This window comes from Zalophus californianus, chromosome 2 (assembly GCF_009762305.2).
Source record: "Zalophus californianus isolate mZalCal1 chromosome 2, mZalCal1.pri.v2, whole genome shotgun sequence".
In the NCBI taxonomy this organism is placed as follows: domain Eukaryota; kingdom Metazoa; phylum Chordata; class Mammalia; order Carnivora; family Otariidae; genus Zalophus; species Zalophus californianus.
In genome coordinates, this window is record NC_045596.1 from 67,594,458 (window position 1) to 67,610,039 (window position 15,582).

General features: G+C 35.8%; 1 protein-coding gene across 1 annotated transcript; it reads left to right on the top strand.

Moving 5' to 3' along the window:
• Positions 1 to 12,749: 12,749 nt before the first annotated feature.
• On the top strand, positions 12,750 to 13,882 carry LOC113924861 (GTP:AMP phosphotransferase AK3, mitochondrial-like). The gene is made up of 2 exons (XM_027599160.2): positions 12,750 to 13,012; positions 13,086 to 13,882. Exons 1-2 carry the CDS (start codon positions 12,833 to 12,835, stop codon positions 13,596 to 13,598), a joined length of 693 nt encoding a protein of 230 aa, XP_027454961.1. The 5' UTR covers positions 12,750 to 12,832; the 3' UTR covers positions 13,599 to 13,882.
• Positions 13,883 to 15,582: the final 1,700 nt, after the last annotated feature.

A 15,582-nucleotide genomic window follows, 5' to 3' on the forward strand; every position in this document is an offset into this window, starting at 1 on the left:
TTTACAGCCTTCATTCTCTTTCCCAGGGCCATAAATGAAACCCTTTCAGCCCTAATGACCACAATGACTTTCCTCGATCATGTTATTGCTACTTTGGCACATTTATTGCTTTCACATGCACTAATGGATGAGTTTGGATATGTTAACAATTTATATATCATTTGATCCTAAAAAAGAAACCCTACTGAACTAGCTTAGCCCCCACGATTGAGTAGCTTTTAAGGAGTATAAATGAATTTAATGCTTTAGAAAGAGCTTCTGTAAATTATGAACATGACACCTATTACATTAAGCTGCATTAAGCATTAATACATCTTCATTACTGGCAGGTTGCCCAAACCTCCAAGGTTGAAAAAGCTGCCTGAAAATGTTCAATGTGACAGTCACCTAGGCCAAGATTGATGGTTCTTTTTTGGGGTGTATGAGGGATGCCTATTGACTAGGTCCCTCTTCTACTCCCAGACAAAGAAATGTAAGTGGTGTCAACCAGAGTTCCCCAAAGGGTGATTTTAATGGCCAGGCAAGAACTTTTGTATTCTTGGTGTGCTATTCCATTATCATTACTGGGAGAGGTCCTTGAGTAGGGAGACACCAGGTGTCTCAACCTTTTAAGCTCAAAGATTGAGTGGGGGACATAATGTTTCTTTCTGAGAGAGTTACATGTGATTCCTGTTATTATTCTAAAGTATAAAATTATTAACAGCATTTATTGATAATAATAGCTACCATTTCTCAAATATTTACTATGTGCTTGCACTGCCAAACTCTTTGTATACTTTGTCATTTAATCCCCCTAAGGACCCTGTGAATTAGATACTATTATTTATTGCCTAAGGGTACTAGTTTTCTAGGGCTGCTGTAACAAAATACTACAAACTGGGGGGCTTAAAACAACAGAAATTTATTTTCTCACAGTTCTGGAGGCTACAAGTGTGAAATTAAAGTTTTGGCAGGGCCATGCTCTCTCTGAAGGCTCTAGTGGGACAATCTGTTCCATTCCTTTCTCTTAGCTTCTGGTATTGTCAGCAATCCCGGGCATTCCTTGGCTTGTAGACATCTCCCTCCAATCCCTGCCTCTGTCTTCACATAGTATTCTCCCCGTGAGTCTCTGTCCTTTCCTCTTATGAGGATACCAGTCATATTGGATTAAGGACCCATCTTCCTCCAGAAATACTTCATCTTAACTTAACTAATTATATCTGCAAAGACCCTGTTTCCAAGTAAGGTCACATTCTGTGACAGCGAGCGAGAGAGAGAATAGTGTCTTGAAAAAGAATGTTCATTAGATTAAAAAATGTGGCAATCGTGAAGGAAAGGGCTTTATTTCAGTTAGACAGAATTCATTAGTGGGAAAAGAATTAAACAGTTGTGACACTTAAAGTATATTCTGTGTGACTAGAATGGTGGGTTACACTTGGAATTGCTAGGGTATTCTAAATATAGACACACATCTTAGGCTCTCAAAGATTCTATAGGTTCAGCTCTATTCTAAGTGATTTTGAGTGAGGTTATAGGTCAACACCATCAGTAACTGTAGACCTTAGCAAGTGCCTTGAAAAGTCTAGCCAAAGACCAATAGTTTGATCTTGAGTATGTGGTTCATTAACAGAGAAATAATTTCTTTTGATGAGAGTAAAAATTGCCAACTGAAGTTGGTTGAGCAGAGGTCAGTGTATTATTATTATTCAGTGTTTTTATTTTTTTATTTTTAAATTTTAATTCCAGCATAATTAACATCGTTATATTAGCTTCAGGTGTACAAGATAGTGATTCAATAATTCTATACATTACTCTGCTCATCTCAATAAGTATACTCTTAATCCCTATCACCTATTTCACCCATCCCCCTACCCCTCTCCCCTCTGGCAACACCAGTTTTTTCTCTATGTTTAAGAGTCTGATTTTGGTTTGTCTCTTTTTTCCTTTCTTTGCTTGTTTTGTTTCTTAAATTCCACATATGAGTAAAATCATATGATATTTGTCTTTCTCCAGCTTAGTTCACTTAGCATTATACCCTCTAGATATATCCATGTCATTGCAAATGGCAAGATTTCATTCTTTTTTATGACAGAGTGATATTCCAGTGTGTGTGTGTGTGTGTGTGTGTGTGTGTGTGTGTGTGTGTGTATTACATCTTCTTTATCCATTCATCTATTGATGGACACTTGGGTTGCTTCCATATCTTGCCTATTGTAAATAATACTGTAATAAACCTAAGGGTGCCTTTATATCTTTAAATTAGTGTTTTCATATTCTTTGGATAACTACTCAGTAGTGGAATTACTGGATCATATGGTAATTCTATCTTTAATTTTTTGAGGAACCTCCATACTCTTTCCACAATGGCTGCATCAGTTTGCATTCCCACCAACAGTGCAAGAGGGTGCCTTTTCCTCCACATCCTTGCCAACAGTTGTTGTTTCTTGTGTTTTTTATTTTAGCTATTCTGACAGGTGTGAGGTCATATCTCATTGTGGTTTTAATTTTCATTTCCCTGATGATGAGTGATGTGTCTTTTGGCCATCTCTATGTCTTCTTTGGAGAAATGTCTGTTCGTGTCTTCTGCCCATTTTTTAAATTGGATTATTATTATTATCATTGGTGTTGAGTTGTATAAGTTCTTTATATATTTTGGATACTAACTTTTTATTAGATATGTCATTTGTAAATATTTTCTCCCATTCAGTAGATTGTCTTTTAGTTTTGTTGATTATTTACTTTGCTGTGCAGAAGCTTTTTATTGTGATGTAGTCCCAATAGTTCCTTTTTGCTTTTGTTTCCCTTGCCTCAAGAGGCATATCTAGAAAAATGCTGCCACGACCAATGTCAGAGAAATTACTGCCTGTGTTCCCTTCTAGGATGGTTTCAGGCCTCACATTTATGTCTTTAATCCATTTTGAGTTTATTTTTGTATATGGTGTAAAAAAGTGGTCTCGTTCCATTCTTTGGCATGTACCTTTATTTGGTATTGATGATAAGAGGATGGCTTTCCAGGCTGATGGGAAGAGACAGAGGAAAAGGAATAAAAGTCTACAGGTGCCTTGATAGAAATGTGCAGGACTCTTTTGGTCATTAGTGACAAACCCACTCCAGTTAGTTAAAAACATAAAAGGGAATTCACTGGCTTATATGACTTGGACACCAACATTTGGTGTCCAAGGTACATTTGGCTTGAGCCACAGAAGCATCCAGGTGCTCAAGGATGCTGCCAAGATGCTGTTTTCATCTTTGGTTCTGACCTCTTCAGTAGATGTCATTCTCTGGCAGATTTTCCCAGCATAATGGCAAAAATGCCTAGTAGCAGCTCTAGACTTTTACTGTAACAGTGGGAAGTGACTACTGCTCTGCCACTAGTTCCTGCAAAAGTCCTGGATAGGAATCTCATTGACTAGACTTGTCCTCCTTGATCAGGAATTGAGAAGGGAGGTGGGAGCAACCACTGGGATGGAGGGGGCAGTGGTTGATGTTGGGCAGGTGGAAAACACAGGTTTACCATGTAGACCTGAAGAGCGTATGATTCTTATTATGGCCTCTGGGAATATTATCTATTATCTATTATTATCTTTTACTCTTTTAAATTGGCCATACTAGGTGTTAATCCTGTCCCTAACTAAAACTAGTCTTCAAAATATGGCAGTTATCAATAGACTGTGACAAATAACTGTATTTGAAATAAAGAAAAATACAATTTAAAAAGCTTAAAGTGTCTTTTGTAAGAAGAGTCCAAAGAGGCAAAAACTTCATCTATATCTCAGCTATTTTTCTACCCATAAAGTATAGAGAAGAAAAAAGAAATTATTGAATTATGCTTCAGCATAATCATGCTTTTTTCCTCTTAAACAACTTTATTTTTCTGTAATAGAAAGAATAATACCTTACCCTTATGTAGTATGTGTTATGTGCCAGGCATTGTTCTAAATGGCTTATTTATATTAATTTTTTTAATCCTGTGAGATTTGTTCTGTTATTATTGCCATTTCACAGAGTGAGACATTTGAGTCACAGAAAAGTAGGAACTTGCCCAAGGTCATGTATCTAGTAAGTGAGCGAGCTGGGATTCAAGTCTAGGCAGCCTAGCTTGGGAGACCATGATCTTCATCAGTATATTATATATGCTCATTTCAGAAAGTGTGAACAATATACAACAGCAAAAAGAGGTCCCTTACTATACTACTGATGAAATGCAACTACTAATAATTTCTGTCTCTTCTTTTTTCTTTTAACTCCTAGGTTCTATTTTTTTGTATCATTGCAATTAAATTGTGTGATGCTGAATACTTTTGCATTGCCTTTAATTTCCTTTATAGTCTAGAAATATTTCCCCTTATTATCATATAATTATTTTAAATAGTGTTTTTAATGCTTGTTTAATAATTTAGCATGTAAGTATAAGGAATTTATACATTATTTTGATTGGATTTTAGATTGTTTCTCTCTCTTTTTTTAAATTTTTAGAGGGAGAGAGGTGGAAGGGGCAGAGGAAGAGGGAGAGAAAGAATCTTAAGCAGGCTCCATGCCCAGTGCAGAGCCTGACATGGGACTCGATCTCACAACCCTGAGATCATGACCTGAGCTGAAATCAAGAGTTGGATGCTTAACTGACTGAGTCACCCAGGCACCCCTGTTTCTAATTTTTACTCTAAAACCAATCTGCTTAACTTTTTCTTACATATATTAGTATTAGTTGACTTGCCCTAATAATCAGGTATTTGTTTCATGAATATGCTTATGAGTAGAAATGTATATTATAAAAACAAAAAAAACTTCTGTGATGATCTCACAGATTTTGATGTAAGATGAATGTGGTTTGAATCTGACTCTGGTAACTCAACCAGATATATGATCTTGGATGGGTTATTTAATTTTTTTAAGCCTCAATATATTTTTTTAAAGTTTATTTATTCTCTTTTAGTAATCTCTACATCCAACATGGGGCTTGAACTCACAACCCCAACATCAAGAGTTGCATGCTCTTCTGACTGAAACAGCCAGACACCCCTAGGTGTCAATATTTTGGTCTATGAAATAACAATTAAAATAATATATGACATCCATAGAACTTTGTAAGAGTCAATAAATTATTAATATTCTGTTATAGACTTTTTTGTTGATTGTATATAGGTATCAACATTAAAAATTTTTTTTCTGGTTCTAGGAAATTCAGAAAATATAACAAAGAAAATTAACCTCTCCTATATTACCACTTAGAGTTAATCAATGTAAATATTTTCTTATATTTCTTCCTGATTCTTTTTCTATGTATTTATATGTATGTTTAATATATATGTAAATGTTTTCCTATGTAAATATATAGTAAACAGTAACAGAAACTAAACTATATATAGATTTAAATTCCCACTTCTCTCTTTGAACTTTTAATGTATTATATTACCATATTATTAAATACTCTTAAAAAACATGATTTTCTAATGGTTAGTGTAGGATCTTTGGAATATGCTATGACAAATTATTTATTTATTTTTAGACTTTTAGTTTATTCTCACTATTTTTGCAATGATTCAGTGGAAAAGTTCCATTTACAGAAATCAGTTATCCGCATAGCTCCTTATTTTTTAGTTTTTGAGTTCACGTGCTACCTTCTCAAAAGGGTCTTCTCTTTCCATCAAATGCTATGGGGCATTCCTGCTAGCTATATTATAGGACACCACCCTTTTAAATTTTCTTAATAGCATTCTTTACCATTTGAAATTGTCTTATTAATTTGTTATTTTTTACTTACTTTTATTATCTGTTTTCCTTGCCTTCATGGGAATAGGAACTCAATCTCTACAGTGCTTCTTATACCGAGAACTATGCCTAGAACAGTGTTATAGAGGTCAATGATTCTCTGCAAAGGCTCTGAAGCCAGTCTACCTGGGTTCAAATCCCAACTCAACAATTTACTTGAATATGTTGCTTCTCTCCCTTTGTCTTCATTTTAGTGCATCTAACATAAAGGTAATAGTAGTACCTACCTCATATAATAACTGTGAAAATTAAAGGAATTAGTACAAGTGAAGCATTTAGAACAGAAGCTGATATATGATAAAAACAAAAACATATGTAGTACTTATAATATGTGCCAGGTGCTATTCTAAGCACTTTATAAATATTAACTTATTTAATTCTCACAACCAGATTATGAACAAGCTACTATCATTGTTTTCATTTTCAGATGACGAAACTGAAGCATGGAGAGGCTAAGTGACTTTCCCAAGGTTACAGTCAGTGAGGGGCTGAGCCATGATTTCAAACTAAGTAATCTGGCTCTAGGGTCCAGGTTCTTAACAGTATCTTATGCTGCCCAAAGCACTTGATAAGTATTAGTTGTTACTATTTACTATAATAAGCACTCCATATATGTTAGAGAAATGAATGAAATAAAATCTCTGGTTAATATTTTGGATTTAGTTATAGAATGGGATTATTAAATACTTGGTTAGAAAGAAATTATTGAGCACATGGTAATAAATATTTTAAAAACTATTAATATGTCTTTGCAAAGAGATACAGGAGGTCAGGGAACATTGATGTCCTAATGCCAAACATAGATGGTACATCACTGGATGCTCAGTAAATGTTTAACAAATGTATGAATAAACAAGTGCTTTCTAAAAGGGTTAGATCAGTATATACTATCACAACTAAGTGTTAAAGTCTGCTTAACAAGGTCCCTGAATAAGACTCACATACATTATAGGTGTGTTGTGATGATTAAATAAAACAATACAGCTATAAACATTTTACAAAAATGCACCAGATATAGGGATTGGGAAGTAGGTAAAATTGTGTATATATGTGACTGTCCTTGGCAGTGTTGTGGTGCTACCATATAGAAGTTGGAGCCTACAAGAATGGAGTGGCTCTGGTGAAAACCCCAGGCCTTCATTTGATATCTCAATAGATATATCTTAACAGTAAAAGCTATGTCTTAGGAGTAAGGGCAAACTGAAAATAAATAATGACAGACACCTAGTCTTGAATGGAACACAGTGATCTGACTTTACTTTGTGTATCAGAAGAAATTAAATCATTTCTGGTGGTGGATAACATCATCTAGAGCCTAAAAATTTTCATATACAATGTTTGGCATGCAATACAAAATTACTAAGAATGTCAAGAAACAAGATCAAATAATTGAAAACCAAGAGAAGAAATAAACAATAAAAGCAGACCCACAGATGATCCAGAAATTGAAATTATTAGGTATAGACTTTTAGATAACTGTGATTAATACATTCAAAGAATAGAGGAAGAAGTGGGATATTTTGACAAAGGGCTGAAATCTACAAAAAACAGATCAACAGAAAGAGGACATTAATGGAAAAATTAAGTGAATTCCAAATAAAATCTAGTTTGTAAATAGTAATGTACCAATGACAGTTTCTTTGTTTTGACAAATGACTATGGTAATATGAGATGTTAACAATTGGGAAAACTGGCTGAGGGCTATACAGGAACTCTCCATGCCATCTTTGCAACTTTCCTGTAAATCTAAAATTTTTTACTTATCACATATTTCAAATCATTAAAATATAAGCTACACAAGGGTAGGGATTGTGGTTTATTTGGATCATTGTTGCTCCTCCAGACGATACCTTGAGCAGTTCCTGACTCATACTAGGTATTCAATAAATACGTTTGGTTAAATTAGTCTTTATGTTTGTATGTTTATTTTTATTTTTATTAATTTTTTAATTATCTTTATTCTACTTGCCTCTGATTTATTCTATTCTTTTTGTAAATTATTAAGTTTGATGTTTATTCAGATAATTAATTTTACATTTTTTCTTTTTGAATCTGTTATTAAGCCTTTATTTATTTAGTTTTAAAAAAATTTTATTTATTTATTTGGGGGGAGGGGCTAAGAGAGAGGGAGAGGGAGAGAATCTTAAGTAGACATCTTGCTGAGCTCAGAGCCCAATGTGGGGCTCAATCTCATGACCCTGAGATCATGACCTGAACTGAAATCAAGAGTCAGATACTTAATGGACTGAGCCACCCAGGTGCCCCTGTTATTAAGCCTTTAAATGACTCTCTAATTCTGCATTGTCAAAATTTTAATATAGAATATTTTCATTACTTTATAATTATAAATATTTTCTAATTTCCATTGGAATTCCATGTTTGACCGAAAGTTATTTAGATTTGGCTTTTTAGAATTTCTAGTGGTGCCTGGGTGGCTGGTTGAGTGTCCAACTCTTGGTTTCAGCTCAGGTCATAATCTCAGGGTTGTGGGGTTGAGCCCCTCAAGGGGCTCTATGTTTAGCACAGAATCTGCTTGGGACACTCTTCTCTCTCTCCCTCTTCCTCTGCCCTTCCCCCTGCTTGCTCTAAATAAATAAATAAATAAATAAATAAATAAATAAATAAATAAATAAAAAAAATAAAAAGAATTTACAAATATACAAATTTTTTCTAGTTAAAAAGTTTTACTTTTAAGCCATGTTATCTATGTCCTTAGGTTTTGGGTATATCTCTGTTAAATAGCATATAGCTGGATATTCTGCTATAAATCTAGTCCAACAAGTTCCATTTTTACTGTAGGATTTAATCTATTTATAGATATATCTAGATTTTTTTTTTTTACCATTTAACTTTGTGTCCTCTATTTGTTCCACTTTTCCTTTTTTTTTTAAATTCATGTTTCTCCTTTTTAAACCTTTTTTTGAATTGATAAGGTTTGTTTTCTTTTTTCATTCCTTTTTTTTCCCTTCTGCTAGTTTGGAAATTCCACACTTTGTATCAGTTGAACTTTTTTTCCCCTCTCCATTTGATAATAAATTCCCAATCTGATGCCCTAATTTCCTCTAATATTTTTGTCTACCTTTCTTATAAACAGTGAAATTCTTCTACATAATTATGATACAATCATCAACAATCTGGAAGTTAACATTGATGTATTACTACCATCTAAATCCCCAGACCACATTTAAGTTTCATCAGATATCCCAAAAATGCCCTTTAGATGAAAATGGTCCAGTTTAGAATCACATGTTGTTTTCAATTGTTATGTCGCTTTTGTCTTCTTCAGTTTGGAATAGTTCCTCAGTCTTTCCTTCATTTTCATGACTTGGACACTTGAAGATTACAGGATGTCCCTCAATTTTGATTTGTCTGATGCTTCCTCATGATTAGATTCAGGTTATGCATCTTTTGCAGGAATACCAAGAAGTGATGCTGTGTTCTTTGCATTGCATCCTATCAGGTGGCATGATTATTTTGATTTGTCCCATTACTGATGATGATGTTCACTTGACTAAGGTAGTATCTACCAGGCTTTTTAACTTTAGTTATTCTTTTCCTTTTGTAATTAATACTAGAGTAGATCTGCTCTCCATCCATTTTGGTCCTAAAGCTATTAGTTGCGGATAGGGCAAAATAGTCATCAAGCCTAGCTAGAGAGAGTTGCAAGGGCCCGTAGAAGGTTATCAGAGCATGGGCAGTATAAATAAGTTGTCTATATACAGCTCATCAGTACTTTTACCATCATCACAAACAGTACAGGTGCTTTAAAATACATTAACTTGATAACTTTCTCTTTTTACTTGTGTACTATTTTCTAGGTTTTAGTTCTCCTTGCATTTTTATATCAGCATTCTGTTGGATAGTATTTGTCTGCTATATCCCTTTTCATCTTTCAACTTACTTTCCTGTATGTTTTGGATAGGTGTTTTGCAAACAGTTACATGAAGTTTTTGGTTTCTTTTTTTTCACTTCTTACACCATTAACCAATAATATTAAATATTCTTTGGAAATTTTGTGGTTTTTTTATGGTTGTTATTCTAATGGTTACTTTTATAAATAGTTTATATTTAGTTATCTTTTTTGTTGTTGTTGTTAGTATCTTCTAACTCCTTAAAACAGTCAGTTACAAAGTTAGTACATTTTTCACTTTCTATACCCTCTTCTTTCATTAATTCCTGGTTTTGGTCAATTATACTATTTCAACAGCTTTCCCTTTACATTTTTAAATATGCTTTTACTGTGATTAGTTTATTTGTCAGCTTTAAATTTTATCTTTTGATCCCTGGCTATTAAAAAATGAGGAAAATAATATACCTGCAGTACTTCCCATCCTCACTTCTCCTTCACTTTCCAATTTATACTAATTATATCTTTTCTACATTGTCAAGGTTTAAATATTTACATTCTGTTCTCAAACCATAATTCTCAAATTTATTTTATTCTTGCTCCTACAGTTAGATGGATTCAATTTTTACTACCAGTCTTTTTGCTATTGTTTCTCCATTAATCTTTTGATTGGCTGAAGTTCCTTGTCCAGTAGTTTCTTCAAGAAGGACTCATGGGAACTCTATCCCTTAAGTTCTTGCATGTTAAAACTGTTTACCTATTGTTTTTTACTTGAACCAAAGTTAGGCTGGGAATAATATACTTAGGTTGTGTATCTTTTCTCAAGGAATTTAAATGCATTGCTTCTCCATGTTTTAGCATTTAACATGGCTATTGTTAATGTTTTTGGACAATCTGATATTTTTCTCCTTTTAGGAGACTTGATCTGTTTCTTAGATGCTTAAAAGAGCCTTTTTAATTTTATTGAACTTTGACATGACGTAATGTTACCAGAACATTTATCATGTTGATCGTTGCGGCACATATTGTAGATTGCTTCATTCAATTCCATTCCAACTCCCTTTAAACATTCCATCTACTAAAGAATGCATATCCTAGAATTCCCTGAAGCTCAGGTTCAACATGTGACTTAGCTACCACTAACCACCTATTTGAGATTTGGAAGATAAAAGAAAGATAAAGACAAAGCTTTTTTTTCCCCTGCTGCTATTTTTGCTGGAAAATCCAGTAGTGCAGGCATTTGCTTTATTCTGTGGCAGCAGTGTCAGATATGCCAGTGTTTAGTCCATATACTTATAGGTATTAAGAAACTATGGATGGCAAGAAACTTGGCTGGCATGGATCTTAGCTGATTATGTGACAATAGAGCCAACAGTTATGGCAGTGTTTTCCTGTTATGGGTGGAATGATTTTGAGCCCTGAAAAGTTCCTATGTTGAAATCCTATCCCCTGATGTGATGGTATTGGAAGGTGGGGCTTTTGGTAGGTGATTAGGTCATGAGGCTGGAACTCTTATGAATGGTATTAGTGCCCTAATAAAAGACACCCTGGAGAGCTCTACTAATCTTGGAGCAGGTGAGGAAACAGTGTGAAGACAGCATTATACGAACCAGCGAGCAAGATCTCATCAGACACAGAACCTGTTGATACCTTTATCTTGTACTTTCCAGCCTCTAGAACTGTGAAAAATAAATGTTGTTTAAATCACCCACTTTATGATATTTTTGTTATGACAACCCAAATAGACTAAGACACTCGCTGATCTCTGGATAGTGTCTGCATACCAGTTAGCTCCATGATTTCTCAATTTCTTGATCATGGTAGAAGTTGCAGCCTCCTTAATGGGTGCCATACTACCTTTATGGTGGTATTCCAAGAGTTATATCTGAGAGGTCAATCTAGAGCTTTCTCATTTATAGCCCTTTGTACTTTTGTGTAAGCATGTAATCCTTGTGTATTAAATTCCTCTTAAAAGAGTTAGAATGTTCAATGGTCTCTGCAATTGAGTCTGTTTGATATAATTACTCTGGGTCATATTTTTCTGGGACTTGATATACTCATTCTGTCTGTAGGTTTGTCTTATTTCTGGGAAGTTTTTTTTAGTTAATTTGATATATATTATTTCTGTAGTTTTTCTTTTTTTGGAGGATTCAGTTCTTCAGAGACACTATCAAAATACTGAACCATTTTTTTTTTTGTTTTCATTAAGGGTTAACTTTTTCTTTCTAATCTGTTTTAACGATTTTTGCTTTTTAATTTCATTTTGCTCTTTACCAATCCTGTCCTCCATGTCTATTTATCTTTTTTAGCTGTTTTTATTATTATTTGTGCTACTTCCAATGTGGTCTGCCTTTTGTGATTTTTTTCCCTTTACTTTCATTTAAGGTCTGCCAACTCATGTTTATATTCTTCTTTTTTCTTACCATATCTTCCTTGAACTATTATATTTCTCTTTTGAACTCTTGTTTTTATACAGGTAAGTGTGTTATTAAACTTTTGAAACTTAGGGTAATATATTTGGTTATAGTTTTCATGGGAGCTAAGATAACATTTTTCTAGTGTTTGTCATTATTTTTAAAATTTTTTTTCTTTTTCTTGTGCTATTTTTGCATAGATCCTGTGCTGGTTACTTTTCTATTATTCTCTGTTCTTCAAAGTGTTGAATTATTCTTGGAAATGCCATTTGCCAGAGTTTCGAGTAGAGGACAGGTCAAGACAGTATTACTGATTCACCAAGTGAAGTTGTGTATATGATTTCCTTCTGACTTTACTGCTCCCCAACTAGTACAAATTGGCAGCTGTCAGATTTACAGCCATAGACATTTTTTTCTCATATTTATTCAGCACCCCAAAGTGTGCTTTCTTGCTTTTAGCAGCCATCCTTACATATTGTGGTTCATTGTCACAGATTTCTTTTGGTTTTATAGACAGTGCTTGTTTGCATCTCTGGTTTTTATTCTACTTTTGCAGTGGTTTTTGGAATTTTTTGATTAGATTTAAGATCCATAATACTCTCTGTATTATGTTAAGAATGATGTATTATGTAAGGTATGATCAGAAGGACTGGGAATGAAACTAGCTTCAAAACACAGGTATCGACTTCCGGGAGCGCCTGGGCGCCGCGCCCGCCTTCTGTGTGCGCCGCAGCCTGCCGGCCAGCCCCGAACCCGCAGGCGAACGAGCGCGCGGCCAGGCCGGAGCCCCCCGCGCTCGCCGCCCGGGCGGCTCCCTCCGGCCATGGGGGCGTCCGCGCGGCTGCTGCGCGCGGTGATCATGGGGGCGCCGGGCTCGGGCAAGGGCACCGTGTCGTCGCGCATCACCAAGCACTTCGCGCTGAAGCACCTCTCCAGCGGGGACCTGCTCCGAGACAACATGCTTCGGGGCACAGTTGTCCCAGCACCATTTGTTGAAAAGACTGTTCTTACCCCCATGGAATTGTCTTGGTATCCTCATCGAAAACCAACTGATGAAATTGGTGTGTTAAGCCAAGACTTTCATTGACCAAGGGAAGCTCATCCCAGATGATGTCATGACTGGGCTGGCCCTTCATGAGCTGAGAAACCTCACCCAGTATAGCTGGCTATTGGATGGTTTTCCAAGGACACTTCCACAGGCAGAAGCCCTGGATAGAGCTTATCAGATAGACACAGTGATTAATCTGAACGTGCCCTTTGAGGTCATTAAGCAGCGTCTCACTGCTCGCTGGATTCATCCAGCCAGCGGCCGAGTCTACAACATCGAATTCAACCCTCCCAAAGCTGTGGGCATTGATGACCTGGCCGGGGAGCCTCTCATTCAGCGTGATGATGACAAGCCAGAGACCGTTGTCAAGAGGCTGAAGGCTTATGAAGTGCAAACACAGCCGGTCCTGGAATATTACCAGAAAAAGGGGGTATTGGAAACCTTCTCTGGAACAGAAACCGACAAGATCTGGCCCTATGTCTATGCTTTCCTACAAACAAAAGTTCCACAAATAAACCAGAAAGCATCAGTTACTCCATGAGGAAAAGTGCATATAACCAGTGAGATGAGCAGAGACTCCTCGCCTGTGCGTTTAGAAGCTCCTTGTTCTGAGACTGGCATGAATGAATTCTTCGACAGTTATAGTCGTTTCACTTCTACAGATTTTATTCTGGAAACTAAGGATGTGTCAAATGAGTCCGATACAAAGATTCATCTTTTTGTCTAAGTGGGTTTTACCCAGGTATCTTCTATGGGTGTGCAATTAAAAAACAATCAGATATCTTAACTTTTGAAAAATGTTTTAAAGCATAATTAAAAGAGCAATTGGTAGTAATATAACTTTTGTTCAGAGAAAACATTGGTTGATAAAAATTTTCTTATTTTTCTGGAAAAGCTAAAAAGAAAAAATTCCATGTCACTTGGTAAAGTATCTCATTAGAGAAATGTGTTTAGACTCTTGCCAAAAAACCGGCACTGTCAGTGCTTGTGCTACACGGTTTTGTGAGAAACTACGTCTATCAAATTCTAGAAAACAAGCAACTAGATATGCAGATTAGTTTCAGGGTGCAAATTCACTGCTGCCTTTACACTAAGAAACTTATAAGCTTAGACGTATATACTGTATTTATTGTGTAAAATAGACCTTCAGTTTACTCAGAATTTTCAGTCTGCTATAAAATTGTGTTAAATCCGCATATAGGAAAATACTCAGGTTAAGAAATATGTGCTTTAGGATCTACTTGCCAGTTTCTCTTTTTGATCACTATGTAAGGTCTGCTGTGATGAGTAACAAAGTCCAAAAAGAAAAGAAAACCTATGGCCCTAAGTAAAGTAAGCATACTTGGTCGTCAGGAAGTAGAAACGGATCAGGTATGCTTGGGGAGAATTCCCCTGACACACGCAACAATCATAATTAGTAAACTAATCAAATTAGTAGCAGTTAAAAGGATTTACGTGAAAGGTTGAAAAGGACCAGGAAAGTAACTGAGTTTGCTGAAGGAGTTCTTTGTTCCTAATCAAAGCAGTGGACCCCATCCTCTGGCAGGGAGAGACCTCTGCCTGTGTGTGGACGTTGAGTAGCCATTTAAAAGTGAAGATGATTTGCTTTCTTAGTGGGGCAACAGAGACGCGTGCTCCCGTCCTGTGGCCTGGTAGGAAGAGTGGGGCGAGGACAGGCGGAGCAGCGACCCAGCTACACCTTCACTGGCCTATTCACTCTTCCTTGGTGCTAACCCCAGTGCAACAAGTCCTCGTGCAAGCTGCTGGTGAGTGCCCTTGAACGCCTGGCCCATGGTATCCCTGGCACTTAAAATATAAATGCCAGCAAGTGGTGCTTTATGTATTTTGTGGGGAAAAAAGTTCTTTTCTTTTGATTTTTAAAAATTTAATGTTGATCTTTCAGAATGGACCAAGGCTTTTAAGAAGGATTATAGGACACATTTAAGTCTTTACAAAACTTTCTGTAATGCCTTACTTGAATGTTAGTATTATGTGCTTTCTAGAACTGTTGAAAACTACTAATGAATTATCACTAGGTTACCAGGCATACATGAGTATTAGTGTACTACAATAAAATTAAATTTGGGGGAAAAAAAAAACACAGGTATCAAAATCTGCCTTATTTTATATAAAGAAATTATTTGTCCTGTAATATAACAGAATGGGGGAATGGTGAGACACTTTGTATTCTTTTCTTTTTCTCCTCTTTTCTTTAGATCTTTAAGTGCCCAGAATTGAGTTGATCACACTCCTCATTTTGTTGCAAACTGTGACCATCTGTCTAACCAAGTTTCTTTTTTGTTTTATTTCATAATTTTCTTTTTTTAAAAAGGATTTATTTACTTATTTTGGGGTGGGGTGAGCAGCAGGGGAGAGGGAAAGAGAGTCTCAAGCAGACTTCATGCAGAGCATGGAGCCCAGTGCAGGGGTTGGTTCTCACAACCCCGAGATCACAACTTGAGCCAAAACCAAGTTAGGTGTTCAACTGACTGCACCACCCAGGCACCCCTCACAATTTTCTTTCT

Bases quoted from the DNA above. Each gene is read 5' to 3' on its own strand.
- LOC113924861 (XM_027599160.2), top strand. From the start codon at position 12,833: ATGGGGGCGTCCGCGCGGCTGCTGCGCGCGGTGATCATGGGGGCGCCG. The intron at 13,013-13,085 runs GTTCTTACCCCC...TGTTAAGCCAAG, and splicing joins CACCATTTGTTGAAAAGACT to ACTTTCATTGACCAAGGGAA.